We start from the raw sequence: 15,866 nt of genomic DNA, 5'->3' as shown, positions 1-15,866 counted from the left end.
CGCTTGGATTTTGATGTCTTTGCACTCTAAGCCTAAGGCTGCCCAGCAGCCCCCATCAATCCATCCCCGCTTCAGCACCAAGTCACTGCCCACACACGGGTATTTCCGGAAACCAGGACAGCTAGGTCTGATTATTCAGCGTCAGTGACGGAGGGAGGGGGAGGAGGAAGAGACAGTAGCCCAAAAAAAGCTGGAGACAGAGTGGAGGTGGTGGGGGAGGGGGACAGCCCTGGACAGAGATGGAGGAAAGACAACAGAGGGGGCTTGGGTAAGGAATGCAGTAAAGTCAGAGATCCCACAACAGGTCAGTCACGTCAGACTGAGGAAGGACACACAGATGAAAAGGAAAGGATAAACCAGAGGAGAGTTCTGCTAGTAGAAAAGCCTGGAGATTAGAATTAGCCTGGGAGGTGATGTATCAGGCAGAAGGGTCCTCTGATGGCATCGGGAATTTCAGGAGAGCTAAATTGTGATCATCCTTTATCCCACTTCCCACATCCTGCCTGAGAAAAAGAAAATTTAAATCCATTGGCAAAAGACATGGGTGACAGCAAAGGATGGGGCTCCCAATCTGGGAGAACCCTCTTAGGGCTCATTTAGCTTTTCTGAGACCAGCAAAGAGTAACCCACTGTCTTCCTACATAGATCTCAGGGCCTTCTTTTTCTGCTTCTTGCCCTATCTTTAGTCACTGCCAGCATTTGAGATCTCATTCATTCAGTGACTGTTTACCCAGCATTTACTTTGTGCCAGGCACTGTTCTGAGTTTCCCTCAGAGCAAACTGAGCTGGCTTAGACATGTGACATGACTTGTCCAAAGTGGTAGTCAGCCCCTCTCAAAAAAACTGAAGGCAGTGCTGAGAGTGGCATGGGATAGGGCCACCACTGGGAAGGGTGTGACCTAGGATCTCCCCCCACCCCGCCCAGATCTCAGAGCAAAGGTTTCTCATTTGTATAATTTTTGTCAATTGAGCCAGTACTGAAATTTGAAGAAAGTCAGAACTGGAGACCGGGACTCAGAATACAGAGTTGCACTAGACCTTGAAACAAAGGCTTAGAGTGGTTGGGCTGGTGTATTGTGGGAACAGCAAGTCATGGTCAGGATGTAGAGAATGAAAGAAGACTGTTACAGAATGAGGTGAGAGAGGCTATCTGAGGCCAGATGATGCAGAGCCTTTCAATGCCAGGCTACAAACCCTGGGACTTTTCCTAAAAGCAGTGGGGAGCCATGGGAAGGATTTGAGAAAGGTAGTGACATAGTTAACTTTGTATTTTAAATAGATGATCTGTTTGCTGTGCTGAAACAGAAGGGAAAGGAAAGAGACTGGAGATGCTAAAATTAGCAGGAACAATGGTCGCCTTAGCCAGGGGAGGTGGCAGAGGAGATGGTGAGGAGTGAGTGGATTCCAGAGATGTGTAGGAGGTAAAATGAACCATTTATTTGGCCCTGTGCTAAATGCATTACAGTGATTATCTTGTGTAATCAGTGCAACAACCTTATAGGTACTGTTTTAAACCATCTTATAAGTCCAAAGTCATACAGAATAAATATTAGAGGTGACATTTAAATTTAATCAATTGAATGTCAAGACCTATGTTCATCCCCCAATAATACAATAACTGAGAAGTATCCATTACATATTTGTATAAATTTGAGTGTGTGTTTTAAAAAATAGGTATACATTCAGATGATTCACAATTCCAAAGGTACAAAGGAGTATACAATGAAAAGTTTCCCTCCCTTCTAGAGGCAACCAGTGTTACCAGATAGCTTTTATGCATGTATAAGATGTGCTGTACTGATAAGTAAGTGGCTAAGAGTAACAGATGCTGGAGCCAGAATTCCTGGATTCAAATCTTAGTTTCACCACTTACCAACTATGTGACCTTGGAAAATTCTTTCCCCTCTCTGTATTTTAGTTTCTTCACCTGTAAAACGAAAATAGTAGTAGTACCTTTCTCATAGGGTCGCTGTGAGGATTTAATGAGTGATATGAGTGAAGCTCTTAAAACAGTGCTTGACAAAAACAGCCACAATTTAAGATGTTATTCTCTCTATAATTATGATATAATCCTCCCTTCTCTTTGTACCCAATCCTCACAGTTTGGCATCTTGCATGTCTTAACTAAATATCTTCGTGATCATTCCATATCTCCATACTATTAATGACAGTTGCATACTCCATTTTGTATAGCTGTATAAGAGTTTATTGAAACAGGTCACCAGTAATGAGTACTTAGGGAGTGTCCACTCTTTCTTATTATAAACAGTGCTGCAGTGTATCATCTTAACACATACATCTTTTAGCACATGTATGAATTTATCTGTAAGATAAATTCCTATAAGTGTAAATGGTAAGCCAAACACTAAATGGATTTGTAAGTTTGCTAGATTTTCCCAAATTGTCCTCTACAGAGGTTATACCAATTTAACTTCCATGGGCAACTTATGAGAATGTCTGTTTCTGGGCAACCAGCCAATACTGAGCATTAACAAACTTTTTCATATTCACCATCCTCAAAGATGAGAAACAATATTTGAGTAGTTTCTATAGCCATTTCTTTTAGTATGAGTGAGTGATTTTGAGCATCTTAAATTCCAGCTGTATCTGTGCATTGGATTTTATTGCATGGCACTCACCATTGACTTTGGTGGGCCTAGTTTTAGTGGTATGCAGGAGGTGCAGTCCAATTAAGAGCGGGCTGAGGAATAAACAGGATGTAAAGTGTAGTGTTAAAGTAGGCAAGAATTTGACCTAAGAGAGAGAAACAGGGAAGATGGTTGGAAGTGGGAGGCATTATATGATGTGCTTAAAATACAGATGAGAAGAAACCCTCAAGACATTGAACTATGTTTAAATTGCAGAGATTTGGGGCACTGCCAGTTACTAGCTGGGAGACCTTGTGCAAGTCACTTAACCTCTCTGGGGCTTGTTTTTCTCATCTGTAAAAATGGAGCTAATAGTCTCTACCACATAGGGCTGTTGTAAAGGTTAAATGAGTGAATACATTCAACAAACTCAGTAAAGGGCCTGGCAAAATGTCATACTGTAGAACTGAACTGAACGGTCCCCCCTCCCCAGACTTCCACCTGTGTTTTCAGAGAGGTAGATTTTCTTTGAACGTTCTCAGGGTTCCAGTTTCGGGGTTAGAATGGCCGCCAGTGACTTAGGCACAGCCGCGGTGCGCAGGCGCAAGTGGCCAATGAGGTGGGGGCGCTGAAGGAGGAGCTGCGGCTGTCTCGGCTGTTCTGACGATCGCACCCCTCCCTCCGCCGCACTCGCCCTTGCAAGCAGGCTCCTCCCGCCCCCCGCATTGCTGATGCTGCTGCTGGCCGACATGGACGTGGTGAATCAGGTACGCGATCCAGCACCGCGGACAGAGCCCGCGGCTGCCTGGCCTCCCCGCCCAGGGAGCAGCTGATCCGCTGACACAGAGGTGGTGACCAGGGTCCTGGCCACGGACATCCGGCCCCCGACACTGGGCCGGGGGTCTGCGGCAGACGAGGGGAGGAAGAGGGAGGTGAAGAAGGAGTGCGCCCTTTGCCGCAGCGAGGGCTGTCCTCACTGCCGCAGCGGGGGCTGTCACAAGCCCGGTTCTTTTACAGGCCTCCAGGAAGGGAGGAAGAGGGAGTCTTGGGGCTAGGGTACAGACAAGGGGGAGAAAGGGGAGAGTGGAAGGAAGATAGGGGTGCTTCGGATGAGCCAGGAAATAGAGCAACATAAGGTGTGAGGGCGGGGGATGGGAAGAGGGCTGACAGCTGCCCCTCCCAAACAGAGACGGTACCCTAGCGGAGAACCACTCCTTCCCCCAGAGCAGACCAAGGGGGTCGATCTGGTTTTGCCTCTCCAAAACCCCTAGTCTCCCCTCCCCCAGCACATATCCAGTAAAGCCATGTCCCAGCCTTCCCCACCTTAATCAGCCTAGACCCTCTGCCATCTCACTCTTCTTCAACGCAGTAGAACCTCACCCTTCCTTAACAAGTACCAACCCCTCCCTATCCTCATCACCTCAGACTACCTTCCATCACCACCATATGACTCACCTTTACCGCTGCAGACCCTTCCCTCATCCTAATGAACCCCGACTCCTTCCTCACTCATTCCACCAGATCCCTTTCTCCATCTGACTCACCTTTACCATTTCAGACCTTCTCTCATTCCCTAACCCATCCTGACTTAACCCCATCTTCCTCACTCCTGACCCTCTCTGCCAGCCACCTCACCATTTCTCCAGACCTCCCCACCAGTTCTGAACCCCCAGCGTCTTCTCTCAGGGAAGCTATACCCACACTTGCCCAAAGTGTTACTTTCTCCTTCTCACCCCCTCTCCAAACGAATGCCCTCACTCCTTCCTAGAGGTCACATGCCCTATTCCCAGGGGTCATCATCTGATGGCCCCCTTCACCTCCCTCTCCATCCTCCACAACCCCATACCCTCCCCACCGTTTCTCTCCTCAGCTGGTGGCTGGGGGTCAGTTCCGGGTGGTCAAGGAGCCCCTCGGCTTTTTGAAGGTGCTGCAATGGGTGAGTGTGGTCTGGGCCATTGGGGAGAGAGGAAGGTAGCTAGTGGGATCTGGAAGAGCAGGGGTGTAGTTGGGGTGAGAAGCAAGCAATGAATGAGTGGAGTGGGGGTAGAAGAGGATGGTGGAATTATACTCCAGGGTGAAGTCCCAGGGGCTTGGTTGGGGCCAGAGAATGGATGGGCTGTGAAGTGACGTCACATAAGGCCAAGGGTACCCCTGTTGTGAAATGGAAGATTGTGACGTCCTACCTCTTCTCCCGAGGTGAGAGAAAGGAAGGGGAGGTGGAGCTTGCAGCCGGTTGCTGCGGGAGAGATGCAAAGCCAAGAGAAAACCCGAGACAGTGAAAAAGAGAGAGAGAATGTGAGACAGTGAATGATGAAGATAGAGATGGAAATATCGAGAAAAAAGAAGTACAGAGATATGACAGAGAGGAGACAAACAGAAAGAGACAAAGAAAAGGTAGTCAGACACAGATGCACAGAGAACAGAGATGCAAAGAGAGATAAACACAAGAAGAGAGGCAGAAAATGAAAAGGGGATGGGGAGAGAAAGAGACAGAAAAAGAGACACCCAAAGAAAGGAGAAAAAGGGAGACTGATACACAGAGAAAGGGCAGTACAAGGAAGACAGAGAGAGCACCATACAGAGACCAAGTGAGAGACAGCAGGAAGACAGAGACAGACGGACTGAGAAACAGAAAGACATAGAGAGACATACATTCACACAGTGAGAAGGGAAAAAAAGAGAAAGAGACACAGAGAGATACTAGAGAGGCAGAGGCAGAGAAACAAAGATACAGAAGACAAAAAAGGCATCTGAGAAAGACAAAGACACATAAAGAGAGAGATACCAAGAAAGACAGAGACACAGAGAAAAAGAGACAGATGGAAATACAGAGACATAGAAATAGGGAGACTGAGACAGAAGAGAGAGAAGAGGGGGGTCAGAGCATTGAGAGGTACAGACAGAGGCACTAGAAGAAAGACAGGAAGAGATAGCCACACCCCTGTAATCAGCTTGTCCTTGGGCAGGATGAGCCCTGATTAGGGGGTGGGGGTGGGGACCGGTCCATCTGCTGCTGCCTGTGCTGGGCCCTGATCTGTCCAGAGGAGGGCACCCCCATCCCAACATGCACACCGGCTCACTGCCATCCCCATTCCTGCTGCCTAAGGTCTTTGCCATCTTCGCCTTTGCCACATGTGGCAGTTACAGTGGGGAGCTTCAGCTGAGCGTGGATTGTGCCAACAAGACCCACAGTCTCCTCAACATCGAGGTTGAATTCGAGTACCCCTTCAGGTGTGCTCTCACCCTAGCCCACCCTTGGTACCCTGACAGACCTGGGAGAGGAAGGGGTGGGGTGGGATTGGACAATACCTCCTCCCCAGTGGCTCCTGTCCACCCCCTACTCCAGGAGACCACACCAATTCAGGTCACTGAGCATGCACTGAGCACCTACCTTGTGCCTGGCACTACTCTGGATATCTAGGACATGTAGTGAACAAGGCAAGCATAGGCTTCTCTACCTGTGGAGTAGTCTTCTCTCTGTCCCACTGCTTCACTAATAAACTTTCACTTAAAAAAAAAAGACATGCATAGGCTCTTGCCATCCAGCTATGTTCTAGTGAAGGGGGGGCAGGAGACAGACAATAAACAAAGTTCAAAAGTAAAAGTATATATAGTCTTAACACAGTAGGTTCTCAACTAATATTAGCCAGTATCATTATTTAATTCCCATTCATTCAACCATACACATTTTTTTTTTTGAGAATCTGTTGTACTGCTCAAAGTGCTAGTGAACAAAACAGACCAAGCTCCCTACCCTCATGGAGCCAACATTGTAATAATTAATCAATAAAGAGGATAATTGAAGATTGGAAGAAATTCAAGGAAAGGATCCTGCAGAGTTTTATGATAGAGAATAATGAGGGGGTACTCTTTAACTATAAGGAATGATTAAACCCAACTAAACAACTCTGATATTTACTGAGCTCATACTCAGTGCTCAGTGCTAGGTACATGAGAGTGAGCAGAGGCAGGCAAGTTTCCTGCCCTTAAGGAGATATTTATTTCCTGGCTGGTGGAGAGGCAGAGACCCACAGACACAATTTCAATAGAGACTTCTGAGGCTCCTCCACTACTTGGACAAATCACATAACTGCTCTAGGTCACAATTTACCCATCTATAAAGTGGAGTATTACAGGGTTATGATGAATATTAAATGAATTACACAGTGCCAGGCACACAATAACCACTCCATGATTGTTTGTTAACATAAAGAAAATAAATAAGTTCAAGGGACTCAGGAAAGAGGTCATTAATTGAGGTGGAAATTTGAGGCAGATTAGCACTAAGGGTAAATGGAGGCTCAGGAGATTACCCAGGGTGAGAGGGTAGAGTGAAGAGAGGAAAGCCCAGCAAAGACTCTGAGGAATGGTTGGAAGAAAAGGAGGTGCCGGGAAGGTGTGGCCTGAGAGGCAGAAGGACAACCAAGGATCCACCAGTTCACAGAAGCCAGGGAAGAGAGTATGGGGAGGGAGAATTGGCAGCGCGGGATAGTGCTAAGAGCAGGCACTTTGAGAATCCAGAAGACCACAAAAATATATGGTCACCCCCCCACACACTTCCCATGCCTAGGACCTCTGGTCCTGAGGATTTACCTTTTACCCACAAGTCTCCCAGGATAAAGTCTGTGCCATGGGTCCCCCTGACCAACCTACCACTGTCCCAATACCCACCAAGGGCCTTTCAGTCTCCCTTGGATACTCCCCTCCCAATGCAGCACACTAGAAACACAGCAGCTCAAATCCAGATTCAACTCCTAGTTCCAACATTTAACAGCTGTACAACCTTGAGCAAGTAACTTAACCTTGCTGAGACTCTGTTCATCTGTAAAGTGGGTATAATAATACCTGCTTTAGAGAATTACAGGTGAAGGATCATTAAATGAGGCATTTATGCAAAATAATAGGGGATCAGTAAGTATAATCTTTGGGACCTTTGCTACACAAGGGTATTGGCACCATTTGCTCAATCTCAGGATCCTGTGCCCCAGTCTGAGGTGAGTTCTGGGACCCCACCCCAGTCCTCCCCACACATATTTCCCCTATGACTCTCTCCTCCATAATATTACAAGGAAAGCCTTAGTCCCATCCCTACACAATCAGACCCTCCTCCCCTCAAATACATACATCTTGTTCCAGGATCCCTTCTACCCTCCTGTCAGTCTGTCTCTTCTTATTTTGTAATTCCTGGGCTCTCCTCTGCTATGCATACATTTCTTTTTCTTGGGGACCTGAAGTAGTATGAAAAGAGTCAGTATGATGTAGGGGGAAATCACAGGGTTCAGATCCCAAACTCTACCATTCTTTCACCATCTATATGACTTTAGGCAAGCTAATGCACTTCACCAAGCCTCCATTTCTGCCTCTGTACATTTTATTTAATAAACATTTATTGAGCACCTACTATATGGCAACACTGTTTCAGGCCCTAGAAACACAGCAGTGAACAAAATAAGGGCAAAGGCCTGTCTTCTTGTAATTGCAGCAAAAATCAAGGGAAAATGGTATGTCAAATGAGGTTATCACTACTACAGTGAAAAAATGGATCAAGGAAGGTGGCTAAGGAGTGCTGGGAGGGAATTGTTGAATTTTTTAAAAAATTTTATTGATGAGAGAGAAAGAGAGAAAGGGAGACAGAGAGAACTCAAAACCTTGGTGTATCTGGATAATGCTCTAACCAACCGAGCCAGGGTGGGAATAGTTGAATTTAATTTTAAATAGTAAGATCAGGGAAGGCCTCACTGAAAAGGAGACAGTTGAGCAAAGCTTGAAGGACATGAAGGAAGCAAAACATAAAGATATCTAGGAGAGCATTCCAGTGCAAAGATCCTGGGGTGGTAAGGTGCCTGGTTTGTTCTACAAATAACCAAGTGGCCAAGGTGCCTGTGTTAGAGTGAGGGATGAATAAAACTTCTTTCACAGCATGCTATAAGCAATCAGTGAAATGTGACTGGTACACAGTAGGTGCTCTGTGGATGGTTATTTCCTCCTCTTCTGGGGACCTTGTCAATCTGGGGGACTCATGACTGGGCAAGGGGGGAGGGGTTCTTCAAGTCTGGGCCACACCTACCCACCTCTCTCTGCAGGCTGCACCAAGTGTACTTTGATGCACCCGACTGTAGAGGGGGCACTTCCAAAGTCTTCCTACTGGGAGACTACTCCTCATCAGCGGAATTCTTTGTCACCGTGGCAGTCTTTGCCTTCCTCTACTCCATGGGGGCTCTGGCCACCTACATCTTTCTGCAGAACAAGTACCGAGAAAACAACAAAGGGCCCATGCTGGTGAGCCCCCACATCCACTTGTATGCAAGGGCCCCATGGGACACAGAGCCTCAAGGAGACAGCCATGTTCATAGGTCACACCAAATCCCAGACTGCCCCATCCCCAGCAGCCACCACCCCATGTTAGTGCTGCTGCTGCTGATATAAATATCAGGAACACCAAATCACAGAGTGACAGAGACACACTCATAGCCCACACAGAATCCCAGACAGACCTACACCAGGAAACCTGCCACCTCTCACACAACCACACAGTCTCAATTAAAGAAAGGAGCACACAGAGGTTCACTGTGACAGTCATGCTTGTCATGCCACACAGACACACTGATTCCTACACAGCTGTACTCATACACCCTCATCCCAGACATAAAATGACACATATTCCCACATTCAGATGAAAGTAGAAAGACACAGATTCAACAACCATCCCTCAGAATTCCCCCATACCCACATCCTCTGTCTCATGCACATGCCCAAGCTAGGAGGACCATCTTCAAGTGAGTATTAGGGAAAAGGCAGGGGAGAGACAAGCCTCTTCTGGGGGACCCCTTTACCAAGAAATCCTGTAACCTAAGGGAGGCCCCATAGTCCAACATGAAGCAGACCACTCACAGTGCCATTTTGCTCTCTCCTGCCCATCCTAGGACTTCCTCGCCACGGCTGTGTTTGCTTTCATGTGGCTGGTTAGCTCATCAGCATGGGCCAAGGGCCTGTCGGATGTGAAGATGGCCACAGACCCAGAGACCATTATCAAGGAGATTCCTAGCTGCCTCCAGAAGGAGAATACATGCAAGGAGATAAGAGACCCTGTGACCTCTGGCCTCAACACCTCCGTGGTGAGCCCTGGGAAACTGGCCAGGCTGGCTGGGGAGGCGAGATGGGTCACTTAAAATCTGGGGAGTGGTGGAGAGACAGAATGAGAGAATTCAAAGGATATTCAAGAGGGCTCCCCAGAGAAGGCATACCAACAACAAAGCCTAGAAGGATTAGATAGCAATTGTAACTACTACTGTGACACCACAAACTGTCCCCAAAAGGGGAACATGACATCTTCTGTCCAACTAGATTTTGGAGATCTGGATCCCAGCCCCAGCCTAGTCAAACTCTCCAGCAACTCAGTACCCTCTGGATCCTGTTTCCTTACACGCAAAATTAATAACTTGAAATATTTCCCAACTGGACGCCCCCTACTGGCCAGAGTCTGTGTGAGGTCAAATCCCAGCTCTGCTACTTAACAAGTTTTGTCACCTGAAATTAGTTACTCAGCTTCTCAGGCCTCAGTTCCAGCATGTAAGTTGCAAACTAAGAATAGGTCCTGTTCCAAAGTCGAATACTTAGTGTGCTAATAATACAGAGTGCCTAGAAAAGGGCGTGGCATATGGCAAGTCAAATACAAGTATTACAGATGTTGAGATTCCAACTCTGCCATTTGCTGGCTCTGAGACCTTAGGCAACTTAGTCTCTGTGGGCCGAAAATCTTCAACTGTAAAGTGGAGATATTTACTTCCTGTCCCAAAATTGCATTATATTGTATATGTTTATTTTATATACATTATATATATTTTTTTATATTTTTGTTTTATTTTATAAAACACATTTTGTATTGTACAACATGCATTTAATATAAAAGTATATATTGGGCTGGCCAACATGTCCATTTAGTTTTTTCCATAAGACACTTTTTCATTTTCACCAATGTTTATTGATTTGGATATTCTGAGTATGTTGGCTATCTCCCGCTATTGGCTTCTAGTGAGCAGAGGCCAGGGGTGCTGCTAAACATCTTCCAATGCATAAGACAGCCCCACAGCAAAGAATTATTTGGCCAAAATGTCAATAGTACCAAGAAATTTCACAAACCACTTTTTAAAAAGATTTTATTTATTTTTAGAGAGAGGGGAAGGAAGGAAAACAGAGAGGGAGAGAAACATCAATGTGTAAGAGACAGTATTTTGCCATGTGTAATGTGCAGTGTTTTGCCAAAATTTTTCAGGGAGAAATAAGGATGCACATTACACATGGGTGTGATGATTACATGCCATGGGTATAATCCCAAGTATAATGTGCACAAAAATGGAGGTGCACATTATACACAGCAAAATAGTATATTGACTGGTTGTCTCTCACACACAAACCACTTTTGACATATTCAATCAGTTACAGCACCTTCTCCACACATTGCACAAATCTTTTGTGTGTTTCAGTTGCGTTTTTACCTTTCTTGGGAATAGTAAAGCTTAATATGCTGAAAATGTTGCTTTTCTTCCATCTTCCATATTAAAATGGGTATGACTACATAAAAATTCACCAATAAGTGCCTTTTAAATGCACGGTGATATGACAGCTGCCACAATACAATCTAACAAAATTGTTTCTAATGAAGTTAAAGACAACTAAGCACTACTAGAGCCATTGTATGGAAAAAACATTTTGGCCAACCCAATATTTATATACTTTATACATTTGTAGTTACACATATATACGTGTATTACACATCTATTAGTGGTATATTACATATTTAATCAAAGTGTATGCTTAATATTTCACTACATCACAAATTTAGATTTATTATATTGTATACATGTATAAATGTGCATATGTAACATAAATGCACAAACATATAAACAAATGTACATAATACTGCTCTTCAACAACCCAGGAATCTGAACTCTAACACGCCCTACCCCTCCCCCCGCAAGGTGGTTTTTCTGCACATTGATGTTAATGCGCTGGAACTCAGGCGTTTGGATTTCAGAAACCACCACCCTTCTTTAGCCCGCAGATCTGAGCCCAGCGCGTGTTGCCTCGATGTTCCCGGGGCCGCAGAAGCAATGGGCTTGGGACGACAGCTGGGCTTTATCTCCCCTTAGGTGTTCGGCTTCCTGAACCTGGTGCTCTGGGTCGGCAACCTGTGGTTCGTGTTCAAGGAGACAGGCTGGGCCGCCCCATTCCTACGTGCACCTCCTGGCGCCCCCGAGAAGCAACCGGCGCCTGGGGACGCCTATGGCGAGTCGGGCTATGGGCAGGGCCCTGGTGGGTATGGGCCCCAGGACTCCTACGGGCCCCAAGGAGGCTACCAGCCTGACTACGGGCAGCCAGCCGGCGGCGGTGGCGGTGGCTATGGGCCTCAGGGCGACTACGGGCAGCAAGGCTATGGCCCTCAAGGTGCGCCCACCTCCTTCTCCAATCAGATGTAGTCTGGTGAGTGACGGGCGGGCGGGCGGTGCGGCCAAGAAGGGTACCTGAAAGAAGGTGGGCGGGTCAGTGAACCAATAAGAGTCCGTAGTAAATGGCACGTGAGATGCTGGCCTAGACAAAAGAGAGTGGGAGTTTGAAGGAGCCAATACAGAAGCACAGCTGCAAGACAGTGGTTCTTGAAGATGGGCAGAATAAGGAGCCAATGGGAGAGGTAGAAGTGTAGCTTGGAGGGAAGGAACGGAACAGAGAAACCAGCAAAGCAACCAATGAAAAGAGGCAATAGCAGAGGGACTTGTGTAGTGGAGAATCACTGGAGGGTGGGAGTACAGGAGGACTGAGGAAGTAGTCTTAGAAGTGATTGATAAGCTAATGAATCCTGATAATGCAAATGGCTGGTGAGAGTAAACTGGCTAGGATCGTAAAGATCCGAAAAGCTCGCCTGTCCGGGAGGAGGCGATCTATCTGCCACCTGTCCCCCAACTCTTGAGGCTGAGGAGGTGGTGTGGAATTTCAAAGAAGGAAAAAAAAGGGTGGGGCGGGGGCATTGGAAAGGCTTGCTGGCCTTCTTGCCCGACCTTAAAAGTGAGATTTCTCTCACATATGATGGGGGAAAATGGGAAGAGGCTAGGGGATAGCGTGAGAAAAGCAAGGAGGTGGCTGCACATGGGTGGAGGTAGCTTCTTGCACTTGGCCAGAATGGAAAGGGCAGGGAGGAATTTATTAAGCATCCCACATCTAAATCATCAAAAATTCCCGTTGTTCCCACCTTCAAAATATATTTATAACCTTCTCACTTCTCACTGTCATCTCCCCCAAACATCTTAACAGGTTTCTACCCCCATTCCCATTCTGTTCTGTTTACAGCATTGGGAAGGATACCATTAAATCTTAAGTCAGGCCACCTTCCTCCTGTGCTCAGAATTCTGCCAGGGCTCCCATCTCACTCAGATTGAAAGCCAAGGCTTCACCGGGCTCTACACAATCTAGCCCCTCCCCTCATCTCTGACATCTCACCTCCTACTACTGCCACCTCCCCAAACACACATGCACTGTTCCAGCCACACTAGCCACCTTGATGTGCCAGGCACAATCCAACTTTAGTGCCTTGCCTTGATACTTGCTTTCCTCCTGGAGTTTCACAACCACACCCACTGATAATCTCACCTGGCCAGGTCCTTACAGGTCCCCCTTTCTTACCGCTCTCATAGTATCTTGTGCTTTTCTTTATCACAGTTTGTAATTATCAATTTATATGTTTATTGACTGTCTCTCACGCTAGACTAGGGGGTGTGACCGTGACTTATTTATGCTGTACACACATCACTTAGAGCAAACCAATGTTAAGAAACATTTATTGAGGAAATAAATAATAGAAACAACATGAGACTTTTAATTCTTTGTTCAGAATCTTACACCATGACTTACACCTCATCCAGAGTCAAAGCTAAAGTCCTCACAACCTAGTCCTATGTGATCCCATTACCTACTCTCTGATATCACCTCCTACCACTCTCCCTTGCTCATTCCTCTCATGCCCCACTGACCTCCTTGCTGTTCCTCAAAAACACTAAACGTGGTCCCACCCCAGGGCTTTTGCACTGGCTCTACCCCCTGCTAGGAATGCTCTTTCCCTATCCCCACACCTCACCCCCAGTCATTTCTTCTATGTGGTCTTCTCTGACTACCCTACTTACTACAGCAACCTTCCTTCACTACTGGCACTCCTAATCTCCTCACCCTTGTCTACTTTTTGTTTTTCCATTTCACTTATAATAACCTTAAGTCTGTCTCCCCTGCTACAGTGTAAGCTCCACAAAGATGAGGATCTTCGTTTGTCTCAATATAGTTTATAACTAATGACTAGAACAGTTTCTGTTAACAGACTTTTTGGGTTATGGGAGTGAGGACCATAATTTCTTTGGTACCTAGCCTAATGGGGAAAAATATATCTTCCCAGTTGGGGCAGCTGGGAGGAACTGACTCGAGGAATCTGAGTGAAGGGAAAAGGAAGAAAAGGCATGTCAGGCAGAGGGTAAAGCCAGAGTGAAGACATAGCAATCCAGCCCCTCCTTAAGGGTGCCACCTGTGTCTGGAACCCCCTCTCCTTTCTTTGTCTTTTGTCTCCACAGGTCAGTGGAACCCAGGAGGACCCCATGGGTGGGCAAGAGCTCAGGAGAAGGCCTGCCCCCCTTCTCACCTCTATACCCCAGGTCTCCACCTCTCAAGCCAGGAGACCCTTAACTGTCTTTGATTTTATATATATATATATATATATATATATATATATATATATATATATATATATATACCCTGTCCCCACTCTACTCCACTCATGCATTAGGGGCTCAATCTTTAATGGGCCCCTCTCTTACCCCTAGCCCTTTCCCTGCATCCCTTGGCCCCTCTCTGTTCCCTGGCCCTGTACCCTGAAGTTGGAGAGGACTCTGAAAGAGGGACAGGGAGGAGACAGACCTTGGCTATGTGGGGAGGGTAGGCTTGACTTCAGTCTCTCTCCCCTCTCTCCCATCCTTCCTCCCAACTCTGGCCTTGATTTCTTCAGCAATGTTTGAACAAGGACCATTACAGAAAATTCAACCCTAAGTAGGGTGGGAGGGGGGAGAAAGGCAGAGATTGGAGAGGTTGGGACCCAAGATGGTCTTGGAGAGGAGCTCTGGGGTGGAGGGGACTAATAAGCAGGAAGTTTGGTTCCAGACATACTGGAAGTATAATCTAAAGGAGAAGGAGAGGGGTGCCCTACAGCATTCTGGAGGGGAGCTTGGAAGGAGGCTGAGGGTGAGATTCTAGAAAGATCAGACCTTTGAGTGAGGCAGCAGGTGGGCCCCAAAGTGATCAAGGCTTGTAGTAGGACTTGGTTCTATGGAAGGGATGTGACTTGGGGGCCTGGGGACAGGGTTTGGAAAAACACTGAGAGTTCTAGAGGGGTGGGGCTTGAACCAGGCGGTAGGTGAAGCTCCAGAGTGGGCAGGTCTTGGATTGGGACCAGAGTCTATGGGAGGGGTGTTGCTTGGAACATTTGGGAGATTGAGTTTGACTCTAAATCGGACAGGCAGGAAGGGTGATTAAGTAATGGACTGCTGTTGGAGTGAGAACTTGGTCAGGATTCTAGGTGGGGCGGGGCTTAGAGTGGAATATGCCTGGTGGTTTCCGAAGGGACAGCCTGACCAACCACTCCGCAATGGAGCAATGACAAGAATATGTTTTAAAGTGGGCAGGTTTGACAGTGGCTAGGGATTGCTGGATGGGTTTTGTAAGTGGTGGGGAGAATATCCCTGGCCAAGACAAGGGACTGAGGGGGCCTGTGGAGACCTGAGAGGTATGGCATGGAGGGTAAAGGGTGGGATCCAGAGAGAAGCAACCACATATATCCTTGCCCACCTCCACCACAGGACTGCTAGGTAATCAGAGAACAGAGCCAATGGGCCTGTGGGGCCAGTCCACCCCTCTCCCCTCTTCTCCTGCCTCCTCCCTCCCTCCACATCCCACCTGTACCGGGGTGGTTGGAGGCCCGGTCTGGAGCCCCTCTCCTACACCTTCTGCTGTGTCTGTGATGTCGGTAGTGCCTGTGACTGTGTGTTGCCATTTTGTCTGGCTGTGGCCCTTCCCCCTCCCCTCCAGACCCCCACCTTTTCCCTTGCCTTTCGGTATTGTTTGAAGACTCCCTCCCAAAAGAAGAACAAATATGATTAATTATCCTCCTCTAAATAAACTCCTCAACCAACTAGTGCCTCTGGCTGGAACTTCTCAGTATGTCTTTGGGGGGACACAAAAGGAGAGAGGAGA

At 47.0% G+C, this 15,866-nt stretch overlaps 1 protein-coding gene across 1 annotated transcript; it reads left to right on the top strand.

Moving 5' to 3' along the window:
• Positions 1–3,244: 3,244 nt before the first annotated feature.
• On the top strand, positions 3,245–15,808 carry LOC123832838 (synaptophysin). Its single transcript, XM_045860688.1, has 7 exons — positions 3,245–3,355; positions 4,459–4,524; positions 5,695–5,819; positions 8,672–8,867; positions 9,512–9,703; positions 11,738–12,068; positions 14,195–15,808. Exons 1-6 carry the CDS (start codon positions 3,320–3,322, stop codon positions 12,062–12,064), a joined length of 942 nt encoding a protein of 313 aa, XP_045716644.1. The 5' UTR covers positions 3,245–3,319; the 3' UTR covers positions 12,065–12,068; positions 14,195–15,808.
• Positions 15,809–15,866: the final 58 nt, after the last annotated feature.

The sequence above is a fragment of the Phyllostomus hastatus genome, unplaced genomic scaffold (genome assembly GCF_019186645.2).
Source record: "Phyllostomus hastatus isolate PE091 unplaced genomic scaffold, TTU_PhHast_1.1 phas_scaffold_200, whole genome shotgun sequence".
Classification (NCBI taxonomy): domain Eukaryota; kingdom Metazoa; phylum Chordata; class Mammalia; order Chiroptera; family Phyllostomidae; genus Phyllostomus; species Phyllostomus hastatus.
Note: the sequence above shows the minus strand (reverse complement) of the source record. Positions and strands in the feature narration are given on the sequence as shown.

Bases quoted from the DNA above. Each gene is read 5' to 3' on its own strand.
- LOC123832838 (XM_045860688.1), top strand. From the start codon at position 3,320: ATGCTGCTGCTGGCCGACATGGACGTGGTGAATCAG. The intron at 3,356-4,458 runs GTACGCGATCCA...TTCTCTCCTCAG, and splicing joins ACATGGACGTGGTGAATCAG to CTGGTGGCTGGGGGTCAGTT. The intron at 5,820-8,671 runs GTGTGCTCTCAC...CTCTCTCTGCAG, and splicing joins GAATTCGAGTACCCCTTCAG to GCTGCACCAAGTGTACTTTG.